We start from the raw sequence: 20,957 nt of genomic DNA on the forward strand, positions 1-20,957 counted from the left end.
CCCTTCGGATCGGAAGACTAGCCCATCTTTTGTTTTGATTAGTCCTCCCAGAAACTGCTTTACTAGGCTGGGCATTGAACCTGACTTCTTTTCGTTTATGGGTTCATGGCGAAGCCCAACTGGAACAACAGATTGATTGATTGTTTTGTAGGCACCTCTGTGGTGTGTCCCCGGTAATTAGCCAGTCGTCTATGTAAGGATACACTGGAATGGACTGCCTTCGCAATTGGGTAGCTACCACTACTAGGACCTTTGTGAACACCCTGGGTGCTGATGCAGTGCTGAATGGCAGCTTTTTAAATTGGTAGTGCTTGTCTCCCAACTTGAATCTTAGATATTTTTTGTGCACTGGCAACATTGAAATATGAAAGTATCCATCTTTCATGCCCAATGTTGACATTTAATCACCTGGTTTAAGTAGTGGGATGACCTCCTGCAACGTTGTGTTCCTATTACGCTCACTGGCTATCCCCGGGGGGGGTCTGTAAGGCTCTGAGATCTGGAACCCTGGATGCGTAGTTGCCCAGTGCTGAATAATGAATCTTAGTTATTTGTAGGGTGAGCTATCCATCCTGCGTTTCTTGTGCAGGGGCGCTTGATGTTTGTTGGTGAGCTGCCCGAGTTGCTTCACTGGTGCAGTACGCCTTCCTTGGGCCCAGGCCTGCTGTGACCCCGAATCTGCTGGTAGGCAGGTAGGTTTGTTAATTGTGAGTCTTTGTTCTGTTTATGGTGGGAATTTGTTAATGTCTTTATCTCCTTCTTTTGAGGTGCAAAGGTCTTGATGCTGGCTTGCCGGATGGAGAGGCACGTTTCTAGGTAAGAGAAAGCGCGAAGCGCAGCGCCTTTATTGTCTTTGAAAGCTAACCTGTGTTGTCTTCTCCTCCTCACAGGCCGCTTTGGTACTGCAAGTGGATGAGAGCGCGATGAAAAACAGGCCCCCGGAATCCGTTAAGGTAAGTACAGCGCTGTGCGATTGTTTATTATTGAAAGCGAACCTGAATATGTCTATTTTTCTTTGCAGATATTGCTGTGGTGCTCTGGATGGAAGCGTGGCGTAGTGCGATGAAATTCAGGTAAGACTGATGGAATTCGATGTTTTGGAAGCGCACGTTCTAATATTGTTTTTCCCTTTCTCGTTATTGCAAGTCACAATGTTCGAGCAGCAGCTGTGGCAGCGGTTTGCCAGAAGTCCTTAAGCTAGTACTCACAGGTGAGTGATGTTTCTTCTTCTCTCAGTTTCCACAGATTGCAGTCCAGTTGAGATGCTGAGTGCTGGATGGTGTTTTCTCAGGTAAGACAGAATAATCTTGTTCTTGCAGGATTACAGGAAGATGCTGAAGACCAGGAGCTGGACACGGTGAGCGTCACGCTGCTGGTTGCAGAATAACACGAAGCGTGTTCTGCAGTCAGGGTGTGGTTTATATAGCCCAGGTAAAGTAGTACCAGGGAAAAGTAGTTCCAGGCCTGCCTCACCCAAAACACTAGACCGCATGGCTTGGTTCTTAGAACTAGACTGTGTGGGTGCTTCCATGTTGGATTTAAAGGCCCATGTACATAAATGGGACCTAGTTTAAACAGCCCTTCCTTCCTACATATGAGCCTGGTGCCAAAGGCGCCGGGACTGGCTCCAGGAGCCGTTTTGCAGTGGTTTTAAGGCCCTCAGGGTTCTGGTGGGAGCCTGCTTGTGGCATAACTTGTGCCCACTCACAGTGGTCATGACAGTTCCTGAATTGTTGGGGCTTGACATACGTGTCTGCACGGCGCAGGTCCACTACTGATGCATTGTTAGATCTTTCTTTGGAACAAGGAAGTACATTTAATACCTTAATTCTCTTCCAGAAACGGCACCAGTTTGATTGCTCCCTTTTGCAGCAGTATTTTGATTTTTTCTTGCAGAATCGTTAAATATTCGGAGAACATTTTTTCTTACTCGAGGTGGATGCTGGCAAAGTGTTTCCAGGAACTCAATTGTGTCGAGTACCCAGCGTTCTGAAGTTATTCCCTCCCATTGCTGGGCAGAGAGTGCTATGTAACCGCCGACTGTGGATGCATGGTAGGGAATGTGAATCGGCTCGTTATTTGGTGGCAGGGTTATTCGGGTAAGCCTCGAAGGTGGAGAGTGGAACACCAGCTCTCCACCTTCGAGGCTCCCCCGAATAAGTTATGTAAATGGCTCTACACACTGAGCGAGCGCATTACTACCTCTGGCGCTGTCATAATCAGAATAGCTAACAACACTCAGCTGCTCGCTGGCTATAACAGCACCCAGTGGTATGAGGTCAGTGACTACCAGAGAATCCAGCTTTACATGTCCTCTGACAGAGAGGATCCAATGACGATGGCTTAGAGATCTTTTTCACCCTTGGGTTTACTGCCCTAGTGAGGGAGTGGGTCGACAGATGGAGACCCTTTTTTGATGGATTCAACTAGGGGAATAGCCAGACTAAATGGGATTTCTCTCATTGAGAATGACCGACAAAATCAGTTCCCTCAGGGGTGGTCTCATCTGTCTGTATACCGAAATGGTGAGCTATATCAAGTTATTATATAGCAGTTGGTCATCTATGGGCGAAGTATGACAGCTCTCGACTTCCGTGGCGTCAGCTGGATCTATAATGGTGAGACCCAGGACATCCTGGTTCTTTATGCAGGTATCGTCGGGATTGAGATCAAGAGCATCCTGATCGATGTCCCAAATGTCCTGGTCTGCTTGATTAGACTAAGACTCCCAGTTGAGAGCCCCGAGAGGCCTCTCATGGCGTGATGCTAGGGTTAGGCGTGGGCGACAAGGGGCATTGGGGCTCAGTAGGTCCCATCGGTCCTGGGGGTTTTTCCCACAGGATTTTGTGGAGTAGGCAACTTGCTCATGAAGTCTACAAAGGATATTTTGTCCATGGTTTCCTCAGATCCTGCTCAAGTCCATGTCCCAGTAGTAGGTGTTTCTACCAGGGAGAACACCACCAAATCAAAGTCAGCCCTGGGGGTTTCTAGTGGGCTTAACTTAGGACAGTCAATCCTAGGGGTATCCTTTGGGCTTTCCCTTGAACACTTTTTGTGAAGGGGTGAAGAGCCTCCCTCATAGCCTTCAGAGGCACCAGGAGACGGTTTCCTATGAGCATTAGGCTCCTTGTGATGTTTTTCTGATGGAGAATGCGTGCCGTCGTCGCCAGAGGCCTTCCTCATCGCAGCGCGCTAATGCCTTTCGAGGCTTGGGACAGGCGCATGGGAACCAGCGAGTTCCTCAGTTATGTCTTTGAGCTCCGAACCGGAGTCTCGGCTGCGTCAGCCTTCGTGATCTGGTTCGAAGATTCCTGCAGCGGTTTCCGACTCTGCCATCACGGCGTGTGCCATCCACTGCATTGTTCGGTGCTCCTTGAGCGTTTTCGGCCTAAAGGAATTGCAAGATGCGCAGCAGGACTGTGATCACAGGGAAGGCAGTGGTTACACACACTGTTTTCCCACAGGAACTTCCGATTACACTTAGGGCAAAATGTATACGGAGTACGTTCCATGATGAAATGTGGACAAAGAGGCAGCAAGACAAAGGCAGTGGGGCTGGCAATGGGGGACAGGCATTCTCTAGACAGAAAGGATCAGTCCCCCCGCTCTCCCTACTGATTGTTCGAAGGCAGGTGTAGGCCGAAGCCCGTTTTCAGAATGAACGTCTGTCTCGGTGTCCGGAAATCAGGCGTCGAGATGGTTCCGAAACTCAGCCATTGAGAAGGTGTGTCAATCAGAAACCAGAAGTTTAAATTAAATGGAATTAACTCCAAAGTAGCTTTTGTTACGGTATTCTGTGAGAACTATACACAATGACAGAAGAATAAGTTAAGGTACCTCGATGCGTGAGGGATCATGGGTAGAGGGGCCGTCACACTACGGATAGTATAACAGATATGCCCTGTTGACATCCCTTTTCAAACTTCTTCATGTGCAATTCTCCACTAGATGTCGGCCTATGCAAAGCATGTGATTTTAAGCTGATCCACAAGCCTCAGAAGGGATACATTACTCATTGTAATCGTATTTCTGATGCTTTTATCGGCTTAGATTCACATGCTATGCATAGGCTGACATCAAGCGGTAGCTGCAGATTATTACAGTTTTTGTTTTCGAAACTCGTAAGGGGACGTCGACAGGGCGTGCCAGTAATACTATTCCTAGTGTGACGTCCACTGTACCCAGGGTCATTCACTTGCCGAGGTCCCTCAGATTGTTTTTTGTCTGACATGAGGTAGCATGAAGTGTAATGTGAGTACAAGTGTGTAATGCCGATGATTGCAGATCAACCCAGGGAAAACATCTATGCACCGTCTACTCCACAGGGGAGGAAGGGTGGGCTCATGTCAATCTAAGCAGATACAAGCATCAGAAATACGATTACGGTGAGTAATGTATCCCTTCTGAGGATTGTGGAATCTGCTTAGATCACATGCTATGCATAAATTAGCGAACAGTGTCTGGAGAAGGCAGTGGGATACGAGAAAGTACAGCAGTAAATTGATGTTTTAGCACCGTTTGTCCCACCCGTGAATCTGTTTAAAATGTGTGTCAATGCAGTAGTGCTCATTAAAGATATGAATGGAGTTCCACGTAGCTGCTTTGCAAATGGTGTCTAGAGGGATGCTAGCGATAAAGGCCAGGGTAGCTTCTGTACCCCTTGTAGAGTGAGCTATTGGTGTGAATGGCGGAGTTTCATTTGATAAAGAGCAACAGAGCTGTATGCACTTCACTATCCATTTGGAGATGGTGTTTTTTGAGACGCAATAACCTTCCTTGCCAGGCGCTATGGAGACCAATTGGTCTGTTTTCCGTAGCAGTCTTGTCTTGTTTACATGGTAAAGGACTGCGCTCCTTACATATAGTGTATGGAGTTTTTTCTCAGCTGAGCTTGAAGGACTTTGAAAGAAAGCTGGTAGTTCGATGGACTTGTTGACATGGAACTTTGATATGAACTTCGGTAAAAACCTAGGGTGTGTTCGTAGTACCAACTTGTCACCCACCCGGTGATTGATGCGTTAGTTGTGACAACTACTTGCACCGTCAGGTTATGAAAGGGTTATCCTTTTAACAGGTTTTCCTTTGTCCACCAGCGTGGCACTTCAACTAGAGTTAGAAAAACCGTCACTAGATCGTCACAATGACCGCTTGCCTGAGACCACCGTTTAGCTTACCACTCTTGCATTGGACACATGCGCAGCCGAATGTGCGGAACCAGGTACGGTAAATGCATGATGCCATAATCCCGCGCAAGCGCATTGCTTTGCGTACGGTTATTTGGCGACCAACCAGATACTGAAGCGTTTGCAGCAGTATGTTTTGTACTCTTACATTTGACGGAAAGACTAGACCTTCTTCTGTTTTTATGACAGCCTCTAGGAACTGTTTGGTCTTGCTTGGAACGAGACTTGATGTTTTCTAGTTGATTGAGAATCCCAATTGGAACAGGAGATTGTTGTCTGAGTGTTCTGCTTGCAAATTTGGAGGGATGCCCCTGTTACCAGCCAGCCGTCCAGATAAGGGTACACTGGGATTGATTCCCTGCGTAGATGCGTTGCCACTACCGCTAGTACCTTGGTGAATACCCTTGGTGTGGAGGCTATGGGGAAGGGTAGCACCTGAAATTGATAGTGCCTGTTCTCTATTTTGTAACGCAAGAACCTTCTGTGCACTGGGAACATTGAAATATGAAAGTATGCATCTTACATATCCCAGGTTGCCAAGTAGTCCCCCTGATTTAGCAGTGGGATTACATCCAGTAGCACTGACATGCAAAATGTTTGTGGCTTCACATGTGGTTTGCAAGGTGCAGGTCTAGGACAGGGCGCAATGGTTAATTCTTTTTTTGGCATAAGGAAGTACATTGAATAAATATTCTCGTTTACCTGGTTTGTCGGGACGATTTCTATGGCATCCTTTAGAAGCAGCGCCTTCACCTCTTCCAACAGGATAGGCTGTTCTTCCTTTGAAGACTACCTTTGTCTTGGCGGGTGGTTGAAGGTTGGCTCAGTTCTATGCAGTACCCCGCCGCCATGGTGGAAAGTACCCACTTGTCCGAATTGATCCCCTCCCATGCGTGGGTAAAGTGCGAAAAACGTCCTCCTTCTGGAGTGGCATGGGAGGGAACCTGTAACGGGTGATCATTGCTTAGGGGGGTTGAGCTCCCTCTTGAGGGGGGGAGGATCTGCCCCTACATCGAGACCTTCTTTGGCCTCTTTGAAAATCCTGTTGTAAGGACTGTCCCTGTGACAAACCCCAGGACAAACCTTGGCCAATGTTGATTGAAATTTGTGGCCCGTTTGGGAGTTTTGTCCTCTGAAATGGCGAGAGTTAGAGCTTCCTCTTTGCCCAAAGGGTTTGTTGATAAGCTGCCCTAGGGATTTGAGGGTGTCATATTCCTCTTTCACGCTCTTGTGAGCATCCTCCACCGCTTTGCCAAACAAAGCGTTGGGATCAATGGCCATGTTTAGGAGGGTTGCTTGGGTTTCCAGTTTGAAGCCTGATTGGCGTAGCCATGCGTGGCATTTAATCAGTGTGCCTTCTGCCATGATTCTCCCTGCATTGTCCGAATTGTCCAAGCTGTTTTTGAGGATGCAGTTGGCTACTTGTTTCCCCCTCTGCGATGGTGAGAGCTGTGCTTTGAGGGGCTCTGGGACTGAGTCCGTTGAGCGATTTCATCCCACTTGTGACTATTCTAACTGGCTAATAACATAGTGTTATTAGCAATCCTTTTTTTGGTAGGTTGCCAAGGAAGCTACCTTCCTGGCCAGGGTGTACATTTTCTTACTCTTCTTGTCAGGGGGGCTTTTGCAGAGGCTAGAGGGGGTCCTACCATCTTTCTTGTAGTAGTAACCACTATAGAGTCAGGCTTTAACTGCCCTCTGATGTATAAGCGGTCCGAGGGGGCTGGTCTGAACATCTCGATGTACAGGTTGACTGCCCGTGTTAAATTGGGTGTAAGCAAAGAGGGTTGGCTGAGCGTCTGTACAGACTGTAACAGGGGGATAAATTGGCTTGCTGGTTTTTTATCCCAAAGGATGTCCTCCACAAAGTTTCTGTCGACTTGGGCTTCTTGTGTGTCTATTTTGAAATGCTGTGCTGCCTTTAAGGGCAGGTCATTATATTGTAACTGGTTGTCTACTGGGGAGTCAGCCACCGGTGGGTCAGAGTGATCTGGGGACTGGATGACGTGTACGTCCTCATCGGCATCGTCATAATATTGGTCCAAGTCCACTGTGTCCCCTTTGTCTGTCTATGTATGTGCCAGGGTCTTGTGGGCCTTGCGTATGGTAATAAATATCTTGCCCTAGGTCCTGATGCGAGATAGTAGCCTGCATGGTGTCTAGGCGGGCTCTGCTGGCAGCGGGTTGAATGACTGCTGCCACGCTCTGAGCGGCTGCTGCTCCGCTCTGTGGGGTTCCATGAAGATTTTAGAGGACCTTGGGGTGGTCATCAAAGAAATTAATAAGAGAGGACATCCTCCTCATAACGTTATCAAATTGCTCGGTGGTCCACTGTGAGGAGCTTGGTACTATAGAGGGAGCAGGAGTAGCAGATGTAGGTGTAGGTGAGGGCTCCAGGACAGGGGTTTTCTTATGGTGCATAGCCCCTGAAAGAGTTCCCTCGGGGGTAGAGTAAGCCCTAGTGTTGTTACCTTGAACCTCTATATTCTGGGACGTCAAAGACTGATGGTTTTTCGACGTTCGGCCTTTAACAGTGAGTGTGCCGGGAACATGTTTTTTGATTAACTCGCTCATTTTTTTTCGAGCTCTTTGTGCTTTTCGTGGAGGCAGTCAATAGGCCTTTGGACGCCCGTTCTACGGCGCCTGAGCACTTGTCGGAAACAGATTTTACTGTCTGTTTCGGGGTCCTGTTGAGTGGTGAGCACGACAGTGAAGGCCATGATGGCCCAGAAGACAGGGAAAGCTCGGACCTCCACCTCGACGCCGTGTGTGGCATATCAGTCGGCAGCGTGGTGGACCTTCGGCCATGGGAGGTGTGCTTAGTGTGATGAGACATGGTAGTGCTTGAGCCACCGGGTGTCGTCCCCATAGCAGAACCGCCGGCCTGCCTGGTGGGGTCAGGGGCTCGCACGCAGGAATCTGATGGATCCTGATCGCCATCATTGTCACTTAAGATGTCGATGCTGCTGTCGCTGGAGGATCCCTCAACGTCCATGGCAGCCTCAGCCTGCATGGAGAGCCCAGCGTTTGGTCTTGCGGTCCTTTAGGGTTTTAGACCTGAACAGTTTGCAAGACTGTCCCTCTGTGTGATCCCTGGGGAGTCTGGGGAGTCTTTCCAGGGGAACTTCCTATTGCAGGAAGGGCAACATTTAAAAGGTGTGTTGTCCATGATGTATAGAGGTGGCAGCCTGGTGAAATAGTTGGGAGGAAAGGGGAGCATAAATTCTCTTAACAAGACTAGAATATGAACCTCCCCCCGCTCTCCCTACTTTGGTGGGCCTTTAAAGGCCATAGACAAAAGATCGTCGAGACTGGGTTGCTGTCGTCGACGATTGAAAACTCGTCCTTAATGTTGTCGCTGAAGATCTTCCGGGCAAACGGATATCGAAAGGACAGAGAGAAATTCTAGAATTCTACTTTTTGAAAATAATAGTGTCAGCCAAGAAGGAACTCGCTAATATGCATCTGAATACGATGGAGGAAAACAATCTGAGGGACATCGGCACGTGAAGGACTATAGGTCCAATAGACTTCACACTAGGGATAGTATTAATGGCACGCCCTTTCGACACCCTTTTCGAGTTTTGAAAACAAAATCTGTAGTACTCCGCAGTTAGCACTAAATGTCGGCCTACGCATAGCATGTGATCTAAGCAGATTCCACAAGCCTCAGAAATAATATTACACTGCCAATGCAACTTAAAATGAAAGATGCATGGGTAGGGGAGACAATACAAAATAAGCACCTACAAACAGGATTATAGCATAATCTGCAAATACTTCTATAAAATAGTACACAACACCCTGCTGAATATATTCTTTTCCTACTTCCCCAAACAGCAAACCATAAAAGAAAAAAGGAGAAAAGTCTGGGCAAGACAAACCAAGGTAGAACAAAGCGCTTGCACCGTGCAATAGGTGGGCGGAGGGCTGCAGTGAACTGGAATTTGTGGATACCTTGCCCAGGTATACCACCGTAAGATCAAGACAAAGGAAGGGTTCCAGTTTTAGTGCGCCGACACAAAAAATGCTACACACTGCTACAAATGCAGATTTATTATGGTTAGAAACAGCCTGACACGTGTTTTCGAGCAGTCCTTGCTCTTCATCTGAGGCTGATGGGTTTGGAACAATAAATTAAAGCAATGGAATTGAAAAATACAAACAATTGTATATCATTGTTGGAAAAATGGATGAACAAATAATGGGGGGGAAGGGGAAGTGGGGAGGGGTTGGTGTGACGACAACCAAGTTTTCAATCAAAAAACAAAATTATTATGTAAAAGCAAATCCAAATTGGGGCAGGACGACAAAAAACAGCCAATTTCATGAGAGATATCCATAACATAATATCACATTGCAAATCATCAGTGCACATTGGTCAAAACATCACAATCCTTCTGGGATACCCCAAATTGATGTTTTTCAAAACGAACATTGTTCAGCCCAACTCTTAATGCAAGATTATCCCGCAACAACGATGCGTTTGATTTAATGAGGTATGTCCACTTTTGCATACAAGCGTTTTTTTATTTGTTACGCACATCAAATGATATGCGCTAGTGGCGCACAATCTCTCATGTAAATACAGACAGAATACTAACATGCCAATACTTTTATTGCGCCCCAACAGAAATACTTTTTGCAAGCTAAGGCATCTGTCAAACAACTTTAAGGTACATTTTATTTGTTTAAATTAATAATGAACATGGCCACCACATACCACATTATTTTGTGGTATCGGGTTCGGTATTTTCCTAACTGTGTTGCTTTGTTTCTTATCCCTTGTCCTCTCTCTTTCGTGTGAATTCCCTTCATTCCACTTGGGATTCAACTATTGATATTATCAATGATACAAAACAAATGCCCTTCAAAATTGACAGTATTTGTTTTTCTCTATTTTGAACACTTTTTGATTTATTATAATGTTTTGACCAATGTGCACCGATGATTTGCAATGCGATATTATGTTATGGATATTTCTCATGAAATTGGCTGTTTTTTGTCGTCCTGCCCCAGTTTGGATTTGCTTTTACATAATAATTTTGTTTTTTGATTGAAAACTTGGTTGTGTCGTCACACCAACCCCTCCCCACTCCCCCTTTTTCCCCCCTCATTATTTGTTCATCCATTTTTCCAACAATTATATACAATTGTTTGAATTTTTCAATTCTATTGCTTTAATTTGTTGTTCCAAACCCATCAGCCTCAGATGAAGAGCAAGGACTGCTCGAAACACGTTTCAGGCTGTTTCTAATCATAATAAATCTGCATTTGTAGCAGTGTGTAGCATTTTTTGTGTCGGCGCACTAAAACTGGAACCCTTCCTTTGTCATAAAAGAAAAAAGTCTTGGGTTTTTGTGAAATTATTAAGAAAAAAACAACACACATGCAATGAGAGCATTAATTCTTATACACTGCAAATGAATTGGATACTGTGGAAGGATAAATTGGAAGGTTCCAACATACCTGACCAAATCACTTGGCTTTTTAAAGCTTTTTCCACAGAAGGAGCAACTGTTTGGATATTTGGGTTCGGTTTCAATTTCTGCCTGCTTGTCCTTGATCTCACTTATCCGGTCCTTCTCGGCAGCAGACTCAACCAGAAGCTTACCAGACACAATATCACCTTCTTGTAGTTTAACCTTTGCAAGTTGCTCAATTTCCTCCACAGTGAAAGTGATTACCTCAGTCCGAGATTTTTTAGACAATGATCTGTCTGAGTTTTCGTCATCTTCATCCATACTAGCCACTGTGAAAAAGAGTTTTAAAAATTACTCAACTATTAATGAAAAATATGCATCATGCAAGATAAAAGCAATTAAAAAATAAATTTGTGGAGCTTTCACATAGTGACTGAAAATGCAAACAATGTGCATGGCTAGAAGGTTTTATAATCATCCAAGAAAGAGAATGCTCTAATGGGAACTTTGTGGAATTAAAAAAGCCTGTTTTTAAAAAGCTTCATCTCTACTGCCAGGTGTCACCCGGCCTATCTGAGATCAGACTTTGTGAATGTTGTTTCAAACCCAATGATGAAAATCGCCCTGCGTCCGCACATAAAAAGTCAAATTTGTAAGCAGGCGAATCATTTGCACCAGTGGCTCTGAATGTCATAAATGAAGTCTGCCGTGACATTTCTCTTCCCTGTACAGCTGAATCTCAGCTTGTGGATTAAGGTTTATTGAATGACCTATTTATATATTTGGGAATTTTGTAAAGCCAGTATGCATCCGTGCAGTTGCCCATGCCTGCTAGTGAATACATCAACATGACCAGATCAGCAATTTTTCATGGCTGCTTTGCCTTAGTAGTTTGACTAACGTTAGCAACCTACTTCTTGATTTTGTCTTATTCTAGGGATCCATCAGGCAGCAGTATTGCCAACATCCTAAGTTGCCCTCTGTCATTCAGGAGATGCTCGTTCAGTCATTTTTTGGTCTCTGTACTTGGGGACTTGCAGTTATGCGTCTTGCATTATAAATCCAGGACTACACACCACGAATGAAGCGAAAAACCAAGACTGTATACAAGACTCCTAAAATGTGGTATGTATGGCATTGAAGGAATGCTATGCTACCATCGAAAAATAATAAATGGTGATTAGTTGCCAATCTTTAGTGTTAAAAACTGGTATTATTTAGATCGCCTTGAAGATAAAAGCATCACAAACTATTCTGATGGTAATATTTACCATTTAATATAAATTAATGTTGTAAAACAAAGTCACAATAATACACGTAAATCACTTAAAATAAATCAGTTCTCGCTACAGGAACTTCTGTAAGCTCATCAGCCCCCTTGTAACAAATGCTCCATCTTAGTTTTTTAAGATGGTAATACTTCAAGTGGAAAGGCAAAATTATGAAGCTGAATGCACACATAGCCCTGTTCTCTACATGCCTGTGTGTCATGTGACGAATCAAGGGAATTTGTCCATTCTCCCCAAGGTGGAGCCCCCGACCCTCTGTGAGGCTAGGCAGGTGAGCCCGCTCCGCAACACCCTCCCCTAGGAGTCGAGGCAAGTGGGACTTCACTGGGAGAGACACCCCCTTGGGGGACAAGGACTCCCCATTCCTGTGATGAACTCTAGAAACCATTAGAAATGATGGCATACATGGGACTCTCTAAAATACCAAGGACGGACAAGTCCCAAGACTAGAGTATAGAAAAAGCCAATCTATACCATTATCAAGAAGAAAGCAAACATATCCTTTTAAATACAAGTCTCCAATCAACTGAGATGAGTATGTTGAAAAGCGAGTAAATGCCGAACAATGTAGAATGAGGAACGCATACGCAGGCAAGGGAGGCCTCATTCCTGTGTAGCACTTGGAGGCGAAGCATAAGTGAGTCGTGGAGCCTGTGACAGTCAAACTTGTGCATAACTGAACGGGTAGACGGGAGAGACAGCGTATCCCAGATGCAAGCAGCAGGGAGGGTTGGAGTCCAAAACGAGGTGGTGGCGTGACCACGAAGGATACGTGGTTGGTCAGGCGGCTTACAAACCAAGACTGATAGTATCCCGAGAACGAAGCATCAATCTAACTGGTTACCTGAAGGAACACCGGGGTGCCCTGGGAACAAGAGAGAATCAGAGATGTTGCCCTACATTGTTGATGGTTACAGAGGTTGGGGGGGGGGGGAGCGAACAGGAAGACTGAGGCCAAAAGGAATTGTTATGCAGTTATACAGTTCACAACTGATTAACTTAACTTGCATTGATGTAAGAATGAGAATCATTGAAGTCCCTGAGAAAGCAACTTTAGATACCACTACCCTGGGAATAGGGAAAACTACCCAAGCCCTCAGCGCAGAAAGAAGTGTGATGAATCCAGTAGAATCCTCATAGAATCTCAGTCTAAAGTCTCCTCCAATGTGGTCCGGGGAAGGCAGCCGCTACCTGATCCTGACCCTGGGGGTAGTATTATCTGCGTGGATCACATGAGAGGTGAAGTCCATCCAAGGAATCTCAGGTCTCTGTCAAGAGAAAAGTGGCATTTAACCTCTTCGGAGGATCAAGGTTCCCTAATGCCTCAATATCTGATGGCTTGTTATCATAGTCTGGCTTCCTCTCCCAGATTGCTCCAAGGCACAAAGAGTGAAAAACCCTATGGTAAACACGGAAATTAAATATGTAAATATCAGGGAATTGTTACTACTTCTGATGGTCATAGTTCTACAACATGTTTCAATTGTGAAAGTAAGAAACAACCATTAATTCCTTTGAGAACTTCCCCTAAAAATATATCTCAAAAACCACTAAACTAAAGTACACTGAATAACCCTAAAAAGTATATGAACATTATGGACTCCAAGTTGTTAGAGAGAATTCTCAAAATGTGCCAATTCCTCCCACCTTAGAGCCCTCCAGCTCTTTTGCTAAACTTTGGGACTGTAAACTTGTCAATTCTGTTTGTTTTCTGTGTTTATTTTCTTTGGTTATGGAGTTTAAGACAACTCCATGGGAAACATCTTTTTCATGTGTGGTACACAGCACCCTCAGTGCAGTGAGACTGGGAAGCCTTTCTAGGCTATCCCAAGGTTTAAATACCTTCTCTGGGATAAACTACTGTTTCCCAGAGAAGGTAAAGTTAAATTGACTTTACTAGTCTTTAAATTCCTAGACCCAGCACACACTATCCTACCAGAGTGCTGGAGAGGTTACCTAGTATCCCATATGTCTAGAAACTAATGTAGCAGTCAAATGCTACCCTTTCCTATCGAAATGGTTTGGTGGCAGTGGTTTTATAATGAACTACCATGATATTTCCTGACCGCAAACACCGATAGCTAAAAATCACAGGAACCATGTTTTTCAAGATGGCGTGTGAGCCCCCTTTGTTTAAACAGGTCCCCGTCTTCATTTTTCACCATTTCTTTTTGGTAAGGTCCTTCTAGAGTTTGTCTCTGCACGCCAAACTAGGTTTGGCCTCTTTGTTTCTACACCTTTGGCAGGCATCAGGACTGAAGACCGCCTGTGGCGCCTGAGTGTCTGGGGTTGGCAGGAAGTAAGAGAGGTGTCCGAAACTCCCTGTGCTTAGTCTCCTAGGAGACCCAAATGCACTCTTGCGTGATTGGCTGGCTGACTGTCCGGCAAGGAAAGCCACCCTGCTGGGTGAGTGGCAGCTAGGCTAGAATGAATGGGAGAAAACTTTAAAAGGCGAGTCCCTTGGACTGGAAGGCAGAGTCGACCACTGGAATGAAAGAATCGAATACGAGCTGATAGAGGATGGCTGCTGAAATAACTGGACCATTGGTTTGCCCGGTGGAGCCCTGCTGCAGGTCCGAATCGCCAAGTTCACCTCGACAGAGAAGCCCCTTCAAGGACCACTTCTTCCTTTGAGATGGTGGGACCAATCAACTCATAGGCCACCTGGACACCATTCCCAGAGCTGGTTAGTATTAACCAGGGAGAAGGACACCGGCTTGTGTGCTTGAAGAACAGCAACCAGAATCGAAGATTTGCCAATTTGCCAGCTTTGTGATCCGTCCCCATGCAGCGCAGGAGCCCCCTGACATCCTCCCTCTTGTCTCCACGACTGAGTGTCAGGAACAGCGAGATCTGCAGTTGCATCTTTTTCTTCAATATAAGGTACAGTGAAAACTCGACCAAGAGAACTTACCTATCACCTCGAAAGTTTGTGGAACTTTGGAAACTTGCAGGCCTAGTCAGCTTCTGACCCGAAATACAAACCTTTCTTCCGTGAACTACTTCTAAGAACCGTGGCAAAGACTTTTTGTTTTAAATACCAGAACCATTTTTACTTATACAAGACACTAGCCCATTGACTTTTGCCTACCTATTGCATTGAATCAACTCCTCTGGTGAACTCAAACTATTTGCACTGTTTTAAAGTAACTGTAAAATTAGTTTTATCAACTTATGCCTTTTTGCTCCTACTTCAATGCTATTTTGCTCTGACTTCAAGTTTTAATATAATTTTTGTGCGATATTGGTTGTCTCCTTTAGTGAATGCTTTCTATTTGATTGTGTAATAAATGTATGATTGTTTTACCAAGAAACTGAGTATAAGTGTCTATCTGAATACTTGTCATTGTAAACCTCTGTGTAACTCCCTTACAAGCTCACATTCCCTCTTGAGATAAGACTGGCTGCTCAGCTCGCTACCAAAAACTGTGTGGTACAGACTTATACCAAAGGTTGTTTTAGCTTACACCTGTAGTCCTAGTTGTGTGTAGTAGTCGCAGAGGGTACTGCATACAAACTTTGCCTAGCACATAATGCTTTGAGCACTGAGACGAGTAAGAGGAGCTTAGAGTTACATAACTTTAGTGTGCAGTCTAGTAGTTGTAATGACCCACACCTAATTGGGACCTTTAAACATTTAAAGGCCCTTCAGGTGCAGGCCATTAAGAAAGAGAATCAGTGGAAGCAGGAGAAGCATGAGGAAATAGGAAGAGACAGAGCCGCCGCTGTTTTGGAAGAGGGACGCTGTGTCAAAGTTGTGGCAGAGGTCGGGAACCCTGTGGGATGCAGAGTGTATGTAGCGGGAAGCAGTACGGAAACTAGCTGTCCTGTGGTCCTGCATGCTGTTCCCGTGTGTGGTGTTCACCGGGCTGCGAGCAGAGCAGAGGCAGCTCCAACTACAGAAGGCGCGAGCAACGGAAATGTTACCGGAGCGGTTAGATGCCTGTGTTCCTCTGACGTAAGAAACCGGAGCAACAGGTCCCACAGAGGCGTGCATAAAGATCAGCGAGTTAGCCTTTGATTAGATAACCCAGGGCACTCCAAAACTGAGCACTGGCTCAGAAAGAACATTTTGAATACCGAACTAATGAATTAAGGCAACTTGGGCACAACAATTTTTTTGAGAGGCAGAGTGAAAAGAAATATTGTAACCACCATTGTCAAAGCCAGAAAACAACAATATTCTGTGGGATGTTTTAACCCACTAGTCCAGGCCCTGCAACCTTCCTGTGCGCGGTTTGCATCAGGAACATCAGAATGGATGCTGGAAAGCATTATGCATGCTAAAATCACACAGAAGTGCGCAGGAAAAACCTGAAAAATAGGCTGCCAATCCACTTTTGCCTATGTTAGTGGTAACACAGGAGACCACTGCCAAAACCAACCATTGGGCTATCCACAGAGCAGCCTGAAACTACTTGAAAAAGCAATGCTGATTGCAAAAGAAACACAGAGCTGTTTGGAAATCTGTTTTTCTTGGTTGTCAAATTTGCAAAAATCATGGTTCAAAAACCAGACCAAAGATCCAACCTCGTTGTTGTGGGTTAAACCTCATTCTATTTCAATAATCCACATAAATATAATGTCAGCAGAAGTACATTTATCAGAAGAAAATCCACATTTAAAGATGCTTGATTGGGAAAATGATGTTGAAAATAGGCACAATGCCGCCACACGCCTCTGTCAGAAGCTGGCGATCTCTAAACCTGTCATGTTAAACTTGTGTCTCAAAATCTAAGTGTGGGGAAAGAAGGGACTTCCATCAAATGCAATATAGGGTGCCACTACTGATTTTCATGTTGAAAAAGACTGGAATTGAAGGTATGTTTGCTTATTTTAAATTTGTAACTGTCATTTTTCACAAGGAACAATGTCACAATTGACTATAAGGTAACCTGATTCAGCTAAAACTTCAAAGAGGTTTTCCCCCACTGAGAACACACCACCCTTTTCCTTCCCACCAAAAGAAGAGGATATCTCATTTGGATGTTAATGAGAAGAGACGACTTGCTCTGCTGCTCTGGTAAAGAGACAATGGGCTGCTTGAACTGAAAGAAAATGCTAATTCGGGAGTGAACCGAAACCAACTGCCCAGGAGGACAAGCCCATGTGACTCTCTGGCCTAGCCGAGACCTTGGAGGTGGAGACAATCCGTTTGGTGTATTCAGAAAGCACAGGAAATATCTTTTTGAAAAAGACTTATAGCAAATTGTACTGAACTGATAAAAATATGGAATTTATAGGTTATTAAAATGAAAAGTACGCTCACAGTTTAAAACTAATCTGGAATCTGTGCGATATTCAGAGACTGAACCACAGAAATGTTCATATTCTAGCTATTCAGATTATGTTAGGAATATGAACATTTACAGGCATATGCCCAGATGGTATGTGCATGTATGTGTAAAAATTGGTACAGAACTGACACTGACACCAGAAAGCTGGTGCGCTTCAAAGACAGAGGGACGACCTGATGGCACAGAGGCAGGCTCTTGCTCAGGAAAGGGACACCTTAGGCCAGGAAGTCTGTCACTTAAAAGGGAAACTGGAAGAAAATCACCTGGCCCTCCATGGACTGGGTGACCTCCCAAAAGAGCATGAAAGATTGTTAGAGCACACCAGGAGGGTGGAAGATGCTCTGGCAAGGAAGGACCCGGCCAGTATGGACAGGACCCAGGAGGTAAACCTCCTGCAGCAAAGACTGGCCAAGTACTCAAAAACCACCCAGGAAGCACAGAGAGAAAATGAGGCTCTCTGTGAGAACAATGAGAGGCTCCACAGGCAGGTAGCCATGCAAGAGAGACTGATAGAGACTAGTAAGGCTTTAATTGAGGAACAGTAAGCTCAGGTTCTTGCATGGCAACAGAGGGCAGGGGCTGATAGAGATGAGGTTCGCTGGGAAAGGGAAACACCTGAGCATAACCTCAGGAACCCTAGTTTTAGAGGCCTTTATCTCTCCCTGTCCCTGGACTCTGTCACCCACATGTCCACTGGTGCACATAAGCCCAGGGCCACGGGGAATGGCAGATTTCAATCCAGTCCGAAGTATGGGGCTCATAGAACAGTACCTCCCAGGAATGGATGGGCGGGCATCTGGGTATGGGTACCCAAGTACTGGGAAGTTTAGTGGGGAACTCATGAGAGTAGGCCCACTAAGGGCATCCGGAAAACCTCTGGCCAGCTAGGACAGTGTGGGGGAGGGGGGGGTACCCATCAAATCGTGGGAGCAAACAGGAATCAGAAGACTCCTCTGAGCACCCCAGGACACAGGAGACTAGGTCCCCACATTCTGCCAGCCATTCCAGGCTCGCAGAATCCGGGAGAACCTAGAAGACCAGACGGCCACCTCTGGGAGCAGTGCCTCTGAGTCAGAGAAGGATTGGACCAGGTTACCCGAACCAAGAAGGCCAATAAGGCAAAAAGGGCCTTGCTTAAGGACCCATTAAAGAAAATCAAGGCGATAAGGAGTGTCATCACGCCTTATCATAAGAACGCCAAATATTATGTTTGGGAGCACTTAGAGCTCTCTGAGCAGGCGATGGAAACTTTCCATTTGAAAGACAGCAGTAGCTGCATTCAGTATGTGAAAGGGACCTTCTCACCAGAATACTTCAGCTTCTTTGCGGGGCTGGAGGACCAAAATCATTCTAGATGGACCACCTATAGGGTGGCCATCTTGAAGCATTTTTCTGTACATAGAAATCCGCAGGAGGCTCGCAAGGCAGCCTACAACTTACAATGTGGGGAGGATCAGGCCCCCCAAGAATTTGTGCAGGAATTAAAGCGTGCCTTTGCGCAGACCACAAAAAGGGTGCGCACGGACAGCAAAGAATTTGTTAATAGTTTTTTCCACGCTCTACCAAAGTACATCATGACCCAGCTAGTGAGAGATTTTCATGAGAAAAGATCACTAGACTGGGTCATTGAACAGGCCACCCGGATCTATGAGGTGCAAAAGCACATAGAAAACAAAAATAATGCTAAAAGCCCCAAAACAACCAACACACCTGCTGCTGCGAAGGTGGCAGAGGTGAAGGTTGCCCCCTTTTTAGATTTGGAGATGGGGGGCCTAAAAACCCGCCTGCACAGTAGAATAATCCCAAGTCCAGAAGGCCCTTGGGCCAGTCACAGACAGGGAGCCAAGGAGGTAGTCCCACAAATGGGATCCCTCAATCCCCTGACTATGTAAGTCCCCGCTACAAGGGGAATAGACCCATCCTGGGTTATGTGTGGACTCCTCCAGCCCAAATTCTTGCCAGAACTTTTTCCCCAGGTATCCACAAAATGTTCAACCCAAGAACAATCCATCCTTCTTTCCCCAATTTCCCCAATTTCCTGAGCCTAGACAACCTAATCCGGGAGAGGGGAGGCCAAGGGTGGAGGGGTACCCAAATCTTCCAAACCCGGGGTATTATCAGAGAAGGGATAGCTACCCTTCCCGGGATCAGCCCAGGGGAGAAATGAGAACTCTGTATGAGCCTGAGCGGGTTTGACAGCTAGAGCGCCAGGTCCAAAACATGGCACAGGATCTGGGTCGCATGCTGAGGGCTCAACAGAACCTTCAGATTGGCATGCCGGCACAGAATGTCTCAAACTCTGGACCTGGTGCTCCAGAACAATGACGGGGGCAACACCCAGACAACCCACCGGTTCCCAGGGAGGAGGCACAAGGGGAAGGGTGGTGTAAAGCTTTGGAGGAAGCTTCCTTCCCCACTTGTAAAAAGCCCCTGGAAACCCAGGAACCGGATCCAAAATCTGCTGCCCCTGAAAGTCTGCCACCCAAGGAGCAGAGGGAGGGGAGGGATAGGAGAAACAAAGGACCCAAACAGACCCATTTTGAGGAGGAGGTACAGAGCTTCCGATTTGAAGGAGAGGGATCCTCAGAGGATTCTGGGAAAAGGATCTTCTCCTTCAGAGATGGGGGAACTCCTCCCAAAGGGAAATGGGTCCCAAAGGATTCAAATCCAGACTGGGTAGATGTGGGGACTGAGCTTGCGCCGCCCATCATCCAACCCCAGAACCAACAACATGAAAAGCCCCTGGTTCAAACCCATCCTGGTGACTGCCTCCAAAAAGAGGGGGAAGGGGCAGCCCAGAACCAGGGGAACTCAAAACTTCTCCCATCTCTAGTTGCCATCTTTTTCTTTCAGATTCCCAAGACTCCCCACATTATTCTGCCCAAATCTCTTAGCTCTCAGTGTCCAAAACTAGAACACTAACCCACCAGTTGTCCAAAAATGTGCATTATCTGTGCCCCCTTGCGGAGAAGGGGGGAAGATACTATGCCCCGGTACAAATACAGGGGCAGGGTACAATTTTGACACTGGTGGACACTGGATCCCAAGTTACCCTTCTGTCCAAAAAGGCCTTTGATAAACTGAATTCAGGAAGGGGGGAGAATTACCAAATTCCTCTCACCCCTCTTCCTGGACAACTTCAGAACTTTGACAGGAAGGGAATTCCCGTCGAGGGGACTGCGGATTTGGACATTAAAATTGGGCGACACAAGGTGAAGCGCCCGGTCATAGTTGTGACTCCAGAGGGCACCCCTTGTTTACTAGGGAATGACCTCCTGTGAAGGTTGTCACCCTAATAGACTGTGTAAACAAGGTCCTCGGGACCCAGACTAGCCGACCAATAAAGTTAAAACAGAGTGTCAACCATAGTTAGTTTAAACAGCACATGCCACATGGTTGAACAAAAATCTGACGAAGTAGAATTTCACTTCCAGAACAATCAAATTCCAGACGTGACAGTAATAGCAGTAGGACAACAAACTGGTGATGGAGGGGTCCTCTCTATTTCTGAAAATCAATCTTCCTTTCAGTTTAAGGTGGCATTTGTTAGGAAAGATTTCATAATTGTAGGTAATTTTCCTTCCATGTGGCAACCCCCAAACTTTTTGCTGTTGTTTTACACCCTCATCTAGACTTTGCCAGAGAAGCGCAGCCTTCCGCCGCACAACTCTGGGCTTTCGCTCCATTCTTACGGGGAAACTGACAAGCCCTTAAGACAGTCAGTACCGGGAGACTTTGTTTCCCTTAGTCCTTTCCTCATGTTGC

The 20,957-nt window shown here is 45.9% G+C and overlaps 1 protein-coding gene across 6 annotated transcripts in view; it reads right to left on the reverse strand.

Annotated features, from left to right (window-relative positions):
* ZNF236 (zinc finger protein 236) overlaps positions 1-20,957 on the reverse strand; it is a 2,444,547-nt gene that overhangs the window by 777,164 nt on the left and 1,646,426 nt on the right. For all 6 annotated transcript variants that reach the window (XM_069620724.1, XM_069620725.1, XM_069620723.1 and 3 more), the window contains one exon: positions 10,653-10,935. In XM_069620724.1, the coding sequence (XP_069476825.1) occupies positions 10,653-10,935 (283 nt within the window). The remainder of the gene's footprint in view (positions 1-10,652; positions 10,936-20,957) is intronic.

This window comes from Ambystoma mexicanum, chromosome 5q (genome assembly GCF_040938575.1).
Source record: "Ambystoma mexicanum isolate Mex_15411 chromosome 5q, UKY_AmexF1_1, whole genome shotgun sequence".
NCBI lineage: Eukaryota > Metazoa > Chordata > Amphibia > Caudata > Ambystomatidae > Ambystoma > Ambystoma mexicanum.